This window comes from Larimichthys crocea, chromosome XVII, assembly GCF_000972845.2.
Source record: "Larimichthys crocea isolate SSNF chromosome XVII, L_crocea_2.0, whole genome shotgun sequence".
NCBI lineage: Eukaryota > Metazoa > Chordata > Actinopteri > Sciaenidae > Larimichthys > Larimichthys crocea.
This window is the reverse complement of record NC_040027.1, coordinates 26,321,066-26,337,725: the sequence shown is the minus strand read 5'-3', so window position 1 is coordinate 26,337,725 and position 16,660 is coordinate 26,321,066. Positions and strand designations below refer to the sequence as shown.

At 41.6% G+C, this 16,660-nt stretch overlaps 2 protein-coding genes across 5 annotated transcripts in view; one reads left to right on the top strand and one right to left on the bottom strand.

The window, feature by feature from the left end:
- The window catches only part of mcf2l2 (MCF.2 cell line derived transforming sequence-like 2), a 122,334-nt gene extending 112,866 nt beyond the window's left edge, over positions 1–9,468 (bottom strand). Inside the window, exons 1-2 of one of the 4 annotated variants that reach the window (XM_019276758.2) lie at positions 8,596–9,468; positions 7,841–8,173 (exon numbers count right to left, since the gene is read on the bottom strand). In XM_019276758.2, the coding sequence (XP_019132303.1) occupies positions 7,841–7,919 (79 nt within the window). In that variant the 5' untranslated portion in view covers positions 7,920–8,173; positions 8,596–9,468. Of the gene's footprint in view, positions 1–7,840 lie in introns of all 4 variants that reach the window. The other 3 variants (XM_019276759.2, XM_019276760.2, XM_019276761.2) reach the window with 3 other exon arrangements.
- Positions 9,469–10,128: 660 nt separating this feature from the next.
- Positions 10,129–16,229, top strand: rfc4 (replication factor C (activator 1) 4). The gene is made up of 11 exons (XM_010739102.3): positions 10,129–10,341; positions 11,186–11,306; positions 11,678–11,756; positions 12,254–12,333; positions 12,417–12,536; positions 13,058–13,201; positions 13,287–13,407; positions 13,633–13,758; positions 13,857–13,937; positions 14,936–15,049; positions 15,738–16,229. The coding sequence occupies exons 2-11, from the start codon at positions 11,188–11,190 to the stop codon at positions 15,831–15,833; spliced, it is 1,080 nt and encodes a 359-aa protein (XP_010737404.1). The 5' UTR covers positions 10,129–10,341; positions 11,186–11,187; the 3' UTR covers positions 15,834–16,229.
- The last annotated feature ends 431 nt before the right edge of the window (positions 16,230–16,660 follow it).

Below are 16,660 nucleotides of genomic sequence, written 5' to 3'. Positions count from 1 at the left end.
TCAGTGGATGCAGCAGTTTTATTACAGTTAGATTGTGTACCTTCATAGTCAGTGTCATAGCAAGAAAACATCCTTTAATTTACACAAAACTGAATCTGAAATCAATACATGCTTCCAGTCTACAAGTGTTTTGTGGATTCGGAGAAGACTTACAACCATGTCCCCCAGGGAATCCTGTGGGGTGTACTGTGAGAGTATGCGGGTCCATTGCTATGAGCCATCAGGTCTTTGGATAACCAGAGATATGTCCGTATTCTCGGCACAAAGTCAGACACGTTTTCAGGTTGCCCCTTGTCTCTGATCCTCTTTGAGATATTTATGATATTCATCATCTCAAGTAACAACCGGGGTGAGGAGACAATCCAGTTTGGGAAATGCATCTCTGCTTTTTGTGCATTATTTGATTCTGTTGGGTGTATCAGAACATGACCTTCAGCACACACTGATGTGATTTACAGCTAAAAGTGAAGCAGCCAGGATGAGAGTCAGCACCTAGTCTAAAGCAATGGTTTTCTACCAGAAAATGGTGAATTTCTCGCTTTGGGTTGGGAGTGAGTTGCTGCCCCAAGCAAAGTTTAAGTGACACTGAAATGGAGTGTGATGAGGGCAGTGTCAGCAATAATACAGACATTGGTAATGCCTGTGAAGAGCTGAGGCAAAGCTTTTGATTTTCCAACCCTCACCTATGCTCATGAGCTTTGGGTAGTGATTGAAAGAATGAAACTGCAGATGCAAGCAGCGGCAATGAGCTTCCTCCATAGGGTGACTGATTAGAGCCACTGTGCCTTTACATCAAAAGGAGCCAGGTGAGGTGGTTCAGGCACCTGATTAGGATGCCATTTTTTTCCAGACACGGGGCAGACCCAGAACTTGCTGGAGGAGTTGCATATCCCATCTCTCTTAGGAACAAAAAACTTTGCTGGGGAGTGCAATGTGCAATGTGTAAAAGTAGTGTATACATCATTATACATTATACATCATTATATATATACATCGATATTGGGCTTATCAGACCTGCTCCTCATTCATTGTACCTTTTCCAGCAGGTTCTGTGTCTGACGTAAAGAGTCTTATCCTGCCAACAATACAACCAGAGCAGAGAACTCCCATCAGACAAGGACAGACACATCCTGTCAACAGCGTCCACACATCTGTGTAAAATATGTTTAGTACTTGAAGCCTTTGAGGCCAACATATTGTAGCCATTACCCAGACATGTTAATGTTTTATCCAGCCCTTTTGTCCTTCCTCCCCTTTATGCCCCCCACTCTCTGTCATTTCCCACAGATGTTGAGTATGTTCTCCAATGTAGCCCAAAGTACCTGCTCTACATTATTTTTTAATTGTTTTGGTGAAATATGTAAAAATAAATCAACACATCAAGTCATTCCTTTAAGATTTTGCTTGAGTAGGTCCTTCCCCACTGTGGCTGTCAACCTAAACCTCTTTGCCCCATTTTCCAACAGGCTATGACTAAGGTACTCCAAAGCTGTCATTTCTGTATGCTGTTCACCAGTCTGTAACCAAAAATACACCAAAAGTAAGAAAAATAATGATACGATATAATATATCTCATAAGATATAAATTACTCTGTCCATGCTGAGTGCTTTTCCACCAAATCACAAGATTCTGTTTTGTCCTCTCTTTCCCCCTCTGGCAGATCATACAGCTCTGTGCAAACAGTTTGATTTGCTTCCATTTGTGAAATAAAATGGACGTTGTCACCAGCACTGTAGTAGAAGTATTTCTATTTCAAAGCAAACATCAGCATCTCATCTTGTAATAAAAGTAGAAATTGGAATGTTTTAAGCACTGAACAACCTTAATGACTGGAACAATGTATTAGTGAGTGTTTACTTAATGTACTGGCTCAAGTTTCTCATTTCAATGCCCTCTCTTTCTCTCTGAAATCTCGTTCCTCAATAAAATATTCAGAATTTTTGCTATTTTATCATTTGATTCAGTCCATGTGTTGTGTTTTTACCATTAAGCATCGCTCAATCCATGCAGCAAACTAAATAAAAACTAGAGAATATATTACTATCTATTTATTTATCAATTAGTGTGTATAATTCATTTGCACCCTATCATAAACCAAAATCCAAACCTCAGTGAACCTCTCAGTGAATGTTCATTATTTAGATTCTCTGGGCTACATGCTTCCCACCTTGAATTTACATATTCATTTGTTTCATTTCATTCATTTTAAATGGACATGTCAATTCAAGTTCAAACTTAATTTGTTAATTATGGACATTTAAAATTGCGTTTTGAAATGAGCGATTTTGTATGCTTTCATTGGTAATCTACTCTCTTACGGTAAGGGCATTTTAAACAAATGTTTATTCATAGTGCAATTATCTCCGCCAGGCTTGAAGGGGTTCATGCATTTTGTGTGTGTATGTATGTCCACAGCTAATCTTGCTCTAATGGTTTTTGTGCACATTTATAGCTGCATGCTCCAGGAACCTCTCATGATTGTGATGTTTTCTAAAGGTATTTGATATTTTATGATAGCGATAGACATTTCCAGCTAGGCTAAAAGCTAGCCTCATCTAGTGTGTTGCAGGCCACATTTTGGCTTTAGTTGCAGTTCAATAACTGACATTCATATTGATACGATCTCCTGAAGTCATGTGCACACCTGGAGGAGGTCAGCACTCTTCTTGCCCCATCTGACTTATTTTTCGTGATGTCTCCAATACCGATCAGTAGCACTACCCAGCATTCTACAATTACAGTCTTACTCTACCTTCTGGCAGCCTCCAAGTATTCAGCATTATGTCTAAAATGATCCATATAGATTCAGTGCCCGCAGAGAGGAATTCCCCTGCACACTCAAAGAGATATTGTCCTCCTTTTCTAATCTCTTGGTTTCCCGGAGAAACAAAACATTCAGCATCATCTCTCTCCAGTGACCTTTTTCACTGGAAACTCTGAAGGTCACTCATGAGGTCTCTGTAACACACCCTCCTTTGATAAAACACCAGTTTAGGAGGCGCTCACAGACTGAGCGGGGGCAGGGTGTTCAGTTCAAGAGAGCTTTAAATTGAACAAGAATATGATTGTCTGTCTGAGCAGCAAGCTCTTATCTGCAGACCGGCAGCACTAATCATCCTGACAGCAGCACGCCTCAGTGGGACAGGAGTAGCCATTTTAGATCGGGCATCCGTAAAAGCAGCATGCGCGTTCATGAATTATGCATGAGGGGGGGAGACAGGGGGTTATGGGAAATTACACACCCTGCCGCTGCTGTGATGTCATCAGCCACCAATAGGGGGTTTCGTTGTGAGTCATGTTGTTTTACGGGCAATGACAAAGAGGGGGCGTTTGTGTGTAGGTGTGCGTGGGTGTAGGTGATGGAGTATTGATGTCATGGGAGAAAATGATTTCCCGAAATATATCCGAGGCCTCCGATAGAGACTTTACAGCAAATCCTTAAAACATAAAGAAGAAATAAAGCCAGGTAGAGGTCACCAGAACCTTGAGTTTAACAGCGAGTTAGGTACCACAGCCCAGGACCGAAGCCAGTATCTTAGAATAACGGTAGCCAAATTGCCCCTGTGCCACCCCACTTATGTTTGAAGACACACTAAAAACTATGTTCACATTACATCTACATTTTCTTTTCATTCATTCATTTCTTTTGATTTTCTGTAATTCCATATAATGAAAGGTATATGAATTTCTTATTGTTTCCCATGAATGTCACATGGCAAAAATGAATTTCAGGCACTGTAACACTGTAGGTGATGTAGGTGTGATGTGTGAAGAAATCACAACATTCCTGCACCTGGGGTTCTTTTTTTCACATTTCACATATGAAAATATGAATTTGACATGTCTTTTATAATTTTGTCTCATATTTATATGACATAAGCTGATATGCCATTATACATTTTATTTACTATTCAATTACAAATGATGTCTGTTGAGTCAGAACTGGAGTTCTGGTTGACTGGAAGCATGAGAAAACAGGTAACCTCGATCTGCAACAAAAGCCTGTGTCCACCAACAACCTTAACACTCGAAAGCTCAACAAACATGATTTTATGATTTTAGGGGGGAGTTATATGTCGTAACTATTTCTTTTTGTTCACCTTCTTTATGCTAAGCTAAGCTAACCATGCCCCGGACTATGCAGGATAACCACATCATGGCTCCACATATGTACTGAATGCATGAACGTGAGATTGATTTGTACTTTGTACTTTATTTTCAAAGCTATCGTCAAACTGTCCAACTAAGAAGCTCAAAATTGAATTTCAGTAAGCTCCACGGCTGCACAGCACAGACACAGAGCATGAACACCTGCATAAGCACACTCACTAAGCAGCACAAAGAGTGCATTAAGTCATAAGTTATATTGCTCTTTTCTCTTGATTTTATGATGTTTTATCTATAATTCAAATCAAAGCTACAATCAAAACAAGGATTTATTAATGTTAGGTTGGTGGGGTTGGATTTTGAACTGATAACTAGCACAGTGGTTATAAAGGAGCATGACAGTCATACGACATGATTAGTCTCCAGTGATTTAACACAGCGAGGAGAGCTGAGGTTAACTCGGATCAATTATGTGCTATCATTTGAGCTTTTTGCTGCTGCTGCTCTCCACATGACACTAATGATGGGCAGCCATAACGGCCAGACGACAGGCTGTCAACTGTCAAAGGGACTGGACAAAGAAAGAAGTGAGAGGAGCATGGGCTGTCCTTGCTTTATAATCAATAATGGGAGGAGGATTTCCATTATCAAGGCATGCATTTAGAGTCTGTGATCATCTGATGTGGTAATATAACCACTGCCTGAAGCTGTGCTGTCCTCTTGAGATGGGCTGTGTGGTTGAAGCAGGAACGAGTGAGCTCCCTGCTGGTGAATGAACACCACTGTTGTCAGGAAGGAAAACGAGAAACAGGGGTAAATAAACAGAGAGATGACACATAGCATGCCCCGGTCCTGCAGCAGTGATAATAGACTTCATGAAGTCTTGCACATAAATGTCAGCCTATCAATAAGATCAACCTAGCACAGCTTAGCACAGAGTCAGCTCCCTGCACATATGATCCTGACATTATCTGATCATCATCGTGATCATTTGTCTAAAGTGATGCACCAGACAGGATATTTTCATTTCATTGATCATTAGTCCTTTGTAGGGTTTGTAATAAGCTGATTACAAAATGTAAGACCCTGTCAGACAGTGCATATTAAGATACATACACCAAATTATCAAAAACTATCAAATTATATTCCATTCCTGACATATTCTGTAGAGTAGAGCCCTCTAAATCTGACACACTGGACCTTTAATAGAGGCGCTCTGCTTTTTCTCCTTTCCCTTTATGTATTTTATTGTTCTGAAGGGTTTGACCCAGAAAAAACAAAACAAAGAAAACAAGAGTAACTCCTAAATGGACCTGATGTTCAAGGTCAAAAATCAACTCAACTGTTATCATGGAAGCTTTTTTTGGCCTCCAGTCTTCCTCCCGCCTGATCCTCACCTCATCACCTAATACATCAACTAATCAACCCTCACTTTAAGACCGGTTCAACCTTCCAGACTCTTTAATCTTCTCTTTTTACCCTGTTCACTTAACACTAAAGTTTAGAGTTAGAACCTAAAGTGATTCTTCATGGTAATGCCATAGGGGAACCTTTGTCAGTTTTGCTAGGAACCTTTTACCTAAAGGATTTTTAAAGAAACAGTTGCTGCAAAGGGTCAATTTGAAGAACCAGTAATCAGTTTTCCAAAGAATCACCAAAAGGAAAAAAAGAACCAGTAATCAGTTTTCCAAAGAATCACCAAAAGGAAAAATGATAATTAAACATAAAAAGGTTCTTCAAAGCACCAGCAAGTGCTGCAACTGTGGCTTAAAGAACACTTTTTTGGTATCTAGTTATCTAAACCTTAAATAGCAAAAAAAAAAGGTGGTTCTTAAGGTTAAATACGTTCTCCAGAAAACTCAATGTAAAAATAAAGGTTTGAGTTAGAACCTAAAGTTGTTCTGTGATGCCATAGGGGAACCTTTTGTGGTTCTGCAAGGAACCTTTTACCTACTGGTTCTTTTTATTAAACATAAAAAGCACCAAAAATGCTGCAGTTGTGACTTAAAGAACACTTTTTTGGCATTTAGTTCCACAAAGAACCCTAAATAGCACAAAAAACATTCTTAGTTCTCTAGAGAACTCAAAATTCTCCAGAGCACTTATCAAGAACCAGTGTGTCTCAGAAATCCAGTCCATGACTCTCCATGTCATGTTTAGCTCCATCCTGTTCCTGCACCTGAAGCATCTGCCAAACCAACCGCTGCACTGCTCAGTGTTTCACCACCAGCCCGGCAGTGTTCTGATTTAATCTTTATTCACATCACATCCAACCTGTACGTCTGTTTTCAATAAACTGATTCTGGTCTCTGGTTGGTGTTTGAATTCTAGGTCTAGAACACATCAAGATAACATGTTCAAGAAAATCAAGGAAATTTGAACATCTGCAATTGCAAACTTCACCTGCTGATGAAGATCATATAATAAATTCAATGTATCTGTGTATCTGCATGTTCACTGCAGTTTCTGTTTTGTGAGCTTAATGTAAATGTCTCTGCAATAGCTCAGCATTGGGTAATAAAATATGAAAATAATAGAGAAGGAGGTTTGCCAAGACTACATTATAAGTGAGAAACATACAAATCCCCACAGGGAAAGAAAAAATATCCAGTTTAATCAACACCTTCAGGCAGCTACCAGTGCTGCAAACATCCTATGTGCGAGCCTGGCTCCCAATATATCAACTCAGGTCCCTTTGCATGGCAGAAGCTAGCTCAGTTTCCATAGTAACGCTCTTGCACAGGCCCCTCTACACATTGCTACCTTGCTACAGAGCGACGCAGGAAGTGCAGTGATGGAGGAAGCCGTGCGTTAGTCTCCAGCGTGGCACATTAACCTACTTCCCCGGCAGTCGGGAAAATAACCCGGACGCAGAATGTGAGAGAATGGGGGAGGAAAAAAAGGAGGAGGGATGGAAGGAGAGGATGCAGGAAGAGAAGGGAGGGGAGGGTGAGGGAGATGGAGGAGGGAAGGAGGAATGGTGGAGATGCAAGGGAGGGAAAGGGTGAAAAGGAGGAGCAAGGTAAAGATGGAGGGATATAGCAAGGATACAGAATTGAAATAACAATAGTAATGTAAGATTGTGTATATATAATTATAAATATAAGATGTTGTTGCTCTTAATTTATCAGCATCCATGTTCACACATAATTTCACTACTGAGAACTCTAATCATATTAAAACTCTGCGTGTGCAGGATGTTTACTGCAATCTTCTAAATAATTAACAGAAATCCAAAAAATCAAGTGGCAAATTTTCATTCAGATGAATTATACATTAAAAATCTCATGAACAATTAATACTGCAAAAAATAAGTCATATGGCCTCCTTAATATATCTTTAAATCTGCTGATAACAACAGAAAAAACTGTGCTGATCAATCTCAATGACCCCCGCGCTGTGTCCTGATGACACAGTTTCCCTTCTGCCCATGTGCAGAGCATCCCTCCGCATCCCTCTGCACTCAGCGGTCCTGATGAGAGGATGAGAGCCCCGCTGCCTCTCTTTCATCTGCTCTGTTCTCCTCACATTTTTACAATCGATTTGAGGATTTCCAGAATGAGAGAACACATCTTCCACCACACACTTCAACTAACAACAGGGGGAGGATGCTCCAAGAGAAGACGGCTCTCCTCGTAGCAAACGTTTTCCCCCGCTCTTGGAAACAAAAGCTTTTCTTGATCATATGAAGAGGAAGATGAGGAAAAAACAAGGTAAAATGTAGTGACTTACCAACATGAGTGATGACACACTGCACCCTCTGTAGCAGCCCCTGGACCGACATCTCGTCTTCTCTCAGCCAGCTTAGCATCTCAGGGGTGTGGGTCGCATCCACTCTCCTCCCTTTCTCTCTCTCCCTGCTTCTCCCTCTCTCTCTCTCCGCTGCCACGCCTCCTCCTGTCAGCCTTCCTTTCCACGACAGTCTCCTCTCTTTTTGCTCCGTAATCCAATATTTCTCCCCTCAGTTTCTTTTTCTTTTTTTCCTCTCTGCTGCTTCTTGTTTCCACTTCTGGATTCTTCAAATTCTTTTAAGTGGAGCCTCTGCTCTCCTTCATCACAGCTCCTCTGAATACAAACAATCACAAAGCCCTGGGATGACAATGATGATGCCACTCCCAGCCAGTCAGCAAAATAGTAAGCTTGGAAAAAAAATAACCAGTTTGTCAGACAGACACAGGTGATAAAACCAGGACAGGCAGTTGGGGAATAAAACAGAAGGCAGCTCAGCCAGTGAGTGAATGAAATAAGCAGCCAGACTGTGTTCAGTAAACAAAATGAAGTTAATTTGTCAGTCGATCAACTAGACAATAAACACAGCAGTCAGCCAGTCACTGACTAAAATATACAATTAGTTTGTCAGTAAGAAAACTAGGCAGTTAGTGAAAAGCCAGCAAGAAAAATCATCACAGAAAAGAAACAGATGGTCTGTAAGAGAGAGAACAAAACAGACTGTCAATAAATGATATATTATATTTTGTCAAGAAAACCTCAGCGATGCAGTCCTGTACGTGATGCTGGCAAACAGATCCACAAAGTAAGAAGAAGCCTCCAAGTTGAAAATACAATAATCCTCACAGCCAAAATCAAAAGTCAAAAAATAATAGTGGAAAATGACACACCAAAAAATACTAGAAAAAAAAAAGAAAGGATGCTCCTGAGGAAGTGAGGAAGATATTCTGTGAAGACACCCATCAGGCTGTGGTTAGGGAAGCTCTGCTGCTGCTTTGATGATGCTCTGTTTGCTTTCATAAAGAAGCTGAGTCACAAAGAGAAAAAACGAATCAGAGAGCTGCTATACCTGCCTCCAGGGCGGAGGGAGACACACAGAAGCAGAAGGGAGGGTGGATGGTTGGATAGGGTGGGGGGGTTAATAGATCCATGAGAGAAATCCTGGTGCCTGGAGCTGGGCTCTACATGGACTGGAGCTAGTGGAACAATGGCTGATCCTGAAATATTCCAATGATTTTCATTAGATTTATGTAGGGGACATAAGATAAAGTCATTTTTAAATTAACATTCTTGTTTGTTTGTAGTCAGATAAAGAACAATAAGCATGTCTGATTTCACCACCATTATCTCACGAGGGCTTGAACAAAACAAATCAATAGCCTCCACCCATCGTTTGTCATTCATGCTTTGGTCTGCCTGGGTTCATTCACTGCTACCAGACGCCACTCTGGTGATCCCACTCCACATTTTCATGAAAGCAAACAAAGCCAGGCAGGGGAATTAGCAAACTGTGAAGATTGTCAGGGAGACGACCATTAGCCAGGGACATCTGCACCCAGCCTCACCCTGCCAGCCAATTACAGGCCCTGCTGAACAGCAGCTGGCATACAAAGCACAGCACAGTCCTGAGAAATGTTTGCTGGATCCAATATAATTATTATGTTTATTTTAATATATTATTTTATTTTTAGTTTATTTTTTAGATTTATTGTGTTTTAAATTAACAAATAACTGGTTAAACGCAAGCGTTTCTTTAAAAAAAACATTATCATACATTCCTAATGTTTGAAATATAATACACATGGTGCATTAACAAAGCAGAGTAATGTGAGATGAGGAAATATGGAAAGGAGAGGAGAGGAGAGGAGACGAGAGGAGAGGAGAGGAGAGGAAAGGAAAGGAAAGGAAAGGAAAGGATAGGATAGGAAAGGAGAGGAGACGAGGGGAGAGGAGAGGAAAGGAAAGGAAAGGAGAGGAGACAAGGGGAGAGGAGAGGAAAGGAAAGAAGAGGAGACGAGGGGAGAGGAGAGGAAAGGAAAGGATAGGAAAGGAAAGGAGAGGAGAGGAGACGAGGGGAGAGGAGAGGAAAGGAAAGAAGAGGAGACAAGGGGAGAGGAGAGGAAAGGAAAGGATAGGAAAGGAGAGGAGAGGAGACGAGAGGAAAGGAAATGAAAGGAGAGGAGACGAGGGGAGAGGAAAGGAAAGGAAAGGAAAGGAAAGGAAAGGAGAGGAGAGGAGACGAGAGGAGAGGAAACGAGGGGCAGGAAGAACTCCTGCATCCGCATCGTCTGATTGGACGCCACGAAATGTCGTCGACGGAAGTTCTTTTCTCCGCCAGGGCGGGAAGACGCTGCTGCTGTTACACATGTCAACAACCGGTCCGGGACTGTACCGGACACCGAGACAAACATTCAGGAGAAATATCCATGTCAGGATTTGACACGAAGTAACTCCGACTGTGGAATATTGAAGTCACTTCGTGTGAACAGCGGCTCGGATAGAAAGTAAGTTCAGCAGCTAACAATGGCTAACTCCACTAGCTGATGCTGGTTAGCGTGTTACTTACTGTTTGTAATGGAGCGACGTTTGTGTCCACTGCTGCTCACATATCTGGTCTTATATGTGTCCTTTCTAATGAAACACGACGCCATTTTAATGTAATGAAAACATGTAATGAATTGTTTTTGTGTGCGTCACATTTTAAACCTGGCCTATGATAACTTTTATTTACTTTATTTACCTTTTTATTTCACTATTATTAATCATAACCCTGTATTAACTGGGTTATTAGCCTGCATGTGTTTATGACTGATAAAACGTTTATGCATTATTTATTTATAATTTATTTTGTAAAGAGTTTTTGTCAAAGTAGCTTATTAATGATTATTAATGCTTGCAGTTTACTCAGTATAACTTTTGTTATATTTTTAAGTTCTCAATCAATTGTCAATTATTCTGACAAAAACTGGCGGACCCCCTACAGCCCCTCTGTGGACCCCTGTGTTATTTTTACTGTTAGGTACCACTAACTCTGCTGCTGTCTGAGGAACGAGCTCGTGGTAAATGTTTTTTTGAAATGGTGATGTTTCTGAATGGAGACCAGCTCTCATGTTTACGTGCATCGCAGTTGAAGTTGGTCATTTAAATTTTGACTGTACCCTCAGCTTCTCCTGTTAGTTTAACCACTTTGACAAATGAGTGTGTACCAGAGCGTCAGACGTGCAGCACTTGTATTGTTTAGTCCCTGTTAGTACAGTGGTTTGACCCCTGTCAATAACCATTCATTAGTCAGCAATATTTGTCTGATGTGTGTGTGTGTGTGTGTGTGTGTGTGTGTGTTTGTTTCAGTCATGCAGGCCTTTTTGAAAGGAGCGGCTGTTCAGAGTACCAGACCTCAGAAAGACAAGGCAGCAGCAGCGGGGCCCAGCACAGAGAAGAAAGCCAAGGCCGTTCCCTGGGTCGAAAAGTAGTAAGTGTGAGCAAGCAAGTAAGCAGCACCTGCAGGCCTGTCACCGATACAGACGATGCAGGTTTTTCCATCCAGCTACAAGCTGCTGAGGAGAACACAGACACCTCCTGTGATTATTAGTTTAATCACAGACAGAGCAGAAAGGCCCACACATGAATACATGTGATGTCAACAAACACAAACTGAACCTACAGCTCAGACCAGCGACTCAGCCTCATGAATGTGACCGTTAAACAGCTGGAGTCAGCATCCTCCCATAAACTCTGTGTTCTGTTATGATGAAGTAAATTTGAGCTGAAGTAATGATGCACATTAAATATTAAAGGTGAGCCTACATGCTAAATAAATATTAACAGGCTGTGTGTTTGCAGTAGGCCAAAGTGTGTGGATGAGGTGGCCTTTCAGGACGAGGTGGTAGCAGTGCTGAAGAAGTCTCTGCAAGGAGCAGATGTAAGTATCCCAGCTGCAGCGTCTGGCCACCATGCAGTAAAAAACTTGAAAACACTTTCTGTTACATTGTTATTTATTTTACTAAAAGCAACTTACAAACAAGGGAAACAATCCAGGTACAGTGTGACAAGGACATGTTAGTGCAGCAGAAATGTTTCACGTGTTACCCTGCTGCTCATCAAGCTGCACTGGCTAGCAGTAGCAGCCTGCATTACATTCAGATCACTGATGCTTGCCTACAAAGTAGTCTCCGGCTCCGCACCCATCTGCATGAATGCCCTTATACAGACATATGTTACCTCTAAAACTATCAGTTGATTTCATGTGACTAGTACTTATTGCTGCACTAACACGTCCTTGTCATACTGTAATGACTAAATGTAAATATTGTGCTATTTGTTGTGCACGCGCCGCTAACGTATGTTCAGTCAGAATACTTTCTGCTTTGATCTCTGCAAGAAGACATAGTCTGACTGGTTTTTCTGTTTCAATTGTAGCTTCCCAACTTGCTGTTCTATGGCCCTCCTGGAACAGGAAAGACCTCCACCATCTTAGCTGCAGCCAGAGAACTTTATGGGTGAGTGAACCGTTGAGAGATTTCAGCACTTTGCATTTGCGCAAAGTTCTGTCGTAGACCCTTTTTTGTTTTCTTTCCCCCAGTCCAGAGCTTTACCGACAGAGGGTGCTGGAGCTCAACGCCTCTGATGAGCGAGGCATCCAGGTCGTCAGAGAGAAGGTCAAGAACTTTGCTCAGCTCACTGTGGCTGGGACCCGCTCAGAGTGAGTTGGTTTTGCTGCTGGTTGCTCTGCGACAATCATGTGAATATGACAGCCTGTTTAAACCAGCTGTTATCAACGTGTCACGACTGGACAGCTGTGTGAAAACAACCACCAACCACACATTGTGATCACATCGATCTGGGCTCAGAAGCCTCAGCTGCTTTCTGACTATGATTATTTTACCATTGAACTAGTAACTGTCTATTCCTAGACTCTCTTAAATGTTGCAATTTTGAGAGCTGTGAAGAGAAACTTGAGAAACAGCTACGGCAAATTCTTAATTATGTGTCTTGTAAGAGCCAACATTCAGCAGCTATGTGTTAAACACACGGCCTCAACACCAATCCATGATAAACAGTTTACAATTTTACAGAGACAATAATCATTAACCTATGTTGGTTACTGTCTATTGTATTTCTAAGTTTTTGAGTCAGAATAAACTCTACGACAAATTGTTCTTCTTGTAAATTCAGGAATAGTATCAGAATACTCTCTCATGTCTGTGTCTCTGTTCTTTGTAGTGGGAAGTCGTGTCCTCCTTTTAAGATCATCATCCTGGACGAGGCAGACTCCATGACGAGTGCAGCTCAGGCTGCTCTCAGGCGGACCATGGAGAAGGAGTCCCGCACCACCCGCTTCTGCCTCATCTGTAACTACATCAGCAGGTCAGCTGACGTATGACAGTCATCAGCACAGGAACACACTCTGTGTATGTGACTGATCCTGACCTTCTGCCTGTGTGTTCTGTAGGATTATCGAGCCTCTGACCTCCAGATGTTCCAAGTTTCGCTTCAAACCTTTAGCCAATGAGATCCAAGAAGAGCGCCTGTTGGAGATCTGTGAGAAAGAGAACCTCAAGTACACCAAAGAGGTGACAGAGAAAGAACAAGATTGTGTTGGTGTAGTGTACACCTGCGTGACCTGCTGTGATTCTCAACTCTTAATACTTCTACTTTGAGCAGTGCTGATGTAGACTGCAGTGTAACAGCACATACATACATCCATACAAGTCTTTAGGTTGAATATCTGGCAGAGAACTGCTTCCTGTGCACAGCTGTTGAAGTGGAGGTGTGATGTGAGGTTTCTGTTCATTTAGAGTATAGCAGCATTGGTGAGGGTGTCTGAGGGAGACCTGCGGAAAGCCATCACCTTCCTCCAGAGTGCTGCACGGCTCAGTGTGGACAAGGAGATCACAGAGCAGGCCATCGTTGAGATAGCTGGGGTGAGATCATCTGCGTGTCATACAGGAGACTGGAGGAACTGATGAAGGCACTTTGGATTGACTCTAGTTAGAATGTCTGACTGTGTGCTGTCTTACAGGTAGTCCCTACCAAGATGATTGACAACTTGCTTCAGATCTGCCTCAAAGGAACATTTGAGAAACTAGAGGTTGCGGTCAGGGTAGGTGCTCTGTCTCTTTGTGAGACTTTCAACACTTGAAAAGTTGAATGTACAAACTTCACTTGCCACTAGATGTCAGGCTAGAGCAGCAGCATATTAAACCAAAACAAACCCTCTATCAAACCAGATAATCATGAAAACACACTGAACATAAATGGAACTCACCAAAACCATGGTTGAAAATTTCATTCTGAAAGTGCATCCACTTAAAGTGCTTGTTTTTGCCACTGACAGGCTCAGATTGTGTCTGACTAGTTATAGAAAGAATCCTACAGAGAGGGACCTTTTTGTTTGACCAGAAACAGCAACACACAAAATAATATTTAACAACAACAACAAATCTAGAAGTCATTCCATGAGGTCAAGCTGGAGAATTGTAGAGTGACATCAGCTTTAGAGAGTTTCTTTGCTCAGATGAGTGCTCTCACTCTCTCCATAGAGCGTAGCCTCCAGCAGTGTTGTGATTGAACACGTTTGTGTACTTGGTGAACTGTTTGCAACTAAAGAACGTGAGCGTTCACACATCAAACTCAATTTAAAATAATAGGATAATGAAAAGGTCACATGCTGAAGAAAGTAACCACAGCACAAGGAAACGATGCCAGTCAGAACTTTAGTCTCACATTTATTTTTCAGCAGCTCATTTTAAATTCTAGTTTTCTCTTTAGTTAAGTTCTGTCTGAACTGAACACGACCTCTTAGCCTGCAGTATGTTTGGAAATAATTTAAATTAGCATCCATATTTTTAGTAACCCAGACTCACGTTACACATACTATCGTACAAGTTGCCCAGAAGAATCCAGAATACCAGTGGTCTCTGTCATTACTCAAAAATACCTTTTAAAAAGAATCTATTATTTTAATATTCTAAACATTGTGTGCATATAACCCTTTAAATATGTAATGCTAAAAATAAAGAACACATTTTAAAAGGTGATCCATTTTCATGTCCACATGTCCCTCTAATGTTCTCATTTCCTGAATGTGTCCTCTGTCAGAACATGGTGGATGAAGGTTATGCAGCCACACAGATCCTGAGTCAGCTCCACGAGTCGATCATAGAGCAGGACCTGAGCGACAAGCAGAAGTCAGCCATCACAGAGAAGATGGCCGTAAGTGATTGTTTTCCTTTTGTCTGCTTTTGCACAGGATGTTTTATTTTGAAAATCGACTGGATTCTCTGTGCTGCTTGATGCGTCAATCAGTGTTGAGAACGGCCGCAATCAGTTCCGGAGGTTACAGCCGGACCCCCTGGGATTGAGCCGTTGGAGTTGGAACTAGAGTTACAATTTATTTTCACTGACATGTCCAAATGAAGTGCTCAGGCTATGTAAATAAACCTCATGTCAGGTTTATTTTAGCTGATGCCTGTATGGGGGATATAAATTCAAAAAGTAAGTTAACATGAAGCACTCTATGGATTTACTTAGCCAAAACATTTTTAGCAGTCCTGGCTATAGAAAGAGTGGCTGTGAGGTAAACCTACTACTAATATGGTAATGTATTCAAATATATAAAAAAAATATACAAATACCCTCCATGGTCATTCTGCAGGAAACACTGCAACTGGTCCGCAATACGTGTTTAGAAAGTTTTTCCTTTTGCCCCGCTAGCAGAAGAGTTATTGAGTGCTGAGTGAAAAAGTAGTACTCCCACTCATTTGTTCCAACATCTGGAGAGCAGCATCTGTGATTTCTATAAAGACAATCCAGCATAGTAGCAGATCATGTCACTGGTGGTGTGATGTTTTACCATTCTACTCTAATATGTGATGTTCTGACTGTTTCCTCTCTGCTTCAGGTTGTGGGTAAGTGCCTGTCAGACGGTGCTGATGAGTACCTGCAGATGTTGAGTCTGTGTTCAGTCATCATGCAGCAGGCTTCCCAGAACAACTAAAACTCCACGATGCAGCACCTCCGCCCCAGGGGAGAGTACTGTACCCTAACCCTAACCCTTCCAGCGGGGTCACCACATCAGGACTTGACTCCGATTCAGCTGAGTCTGTTCAGAGTTGCAGTCAGACACGTCCACCAGTGGAAATCAGATGATACTTGATGTGATGTGTTGTTGCCTGTCCGAGACCAGAGCTTTCAAAGTGTTTCTCTCTGTAGTTCTTCAGAAGCAGTCTCCCTCCACTGTGGGATGAGCACTTAAATTAATGAGATGTACTTTCTAAATCTCTTAAGGTTAAATCACACATCAGGTCTCTCTTTATTCCTTTCATTCATGTAACCACTTAGCAACAGCTCTTTGTACACTTTTGGAAGTAATAAATAGTTTTTCTATGTTGGAGTCATTGTTCTGCTTTGATCCATGACCAAGATTTTCAATGGTAAATGCACTGTACTTACATAGCACCTTTCTAGTCTCCTGACCACTCAAAGTGCTTTTACACTACATCTCATTCACCCGTCACACACACATTCATACACTCGATGTAGACTGAAGGAGTTGGGGATCGAACCGCCCCACCTTAGTGGACGACCCGCTCTACTGCCTGAGCCACAGTTGCCCCTTAAATCTCAACTCAGCTCTCATTAACCAAACATATTGGTAACAGCAGTCTTACTGTTGCGAGATGTTTGGATATACTATAGTTTTCTTTAAGGATGTCAGAATGTGTCTTTCTCATATGACTTTCTCAGAAAATCTAACTTTACATCTGTCTAAAGATCCAGTATCCTTGTTTCCATGCACATCCATAACAAGTGTATTTTTGTCTT

Excerpts from the sequence above, each read along its gene's own strand:
- rfc4 (XM_010739102.3), top strand. The coding sequence starts at position 11,188 with ATGCAGGCCTTTTTGAAAGGAGCGGCTGTTCAGAGTACCAGACCTCAG. Across the intron at positions 11,307-11,677 it reads GTTCCCTGGGTCGAAAAGTA|TAGGCCAAAGTGTGTGGATG; the intron begins GTAAGTGTGAGC and ends GTGTGTTTGCAG. Across the intron at positions 15,050-15,737 it reads CCATCACAGAGAAGATGGCC|GTTGTGGGTAAGTGCCTGTC; the intron begins GTAAGTGATTGT and ends TCTCTGCTTCAG.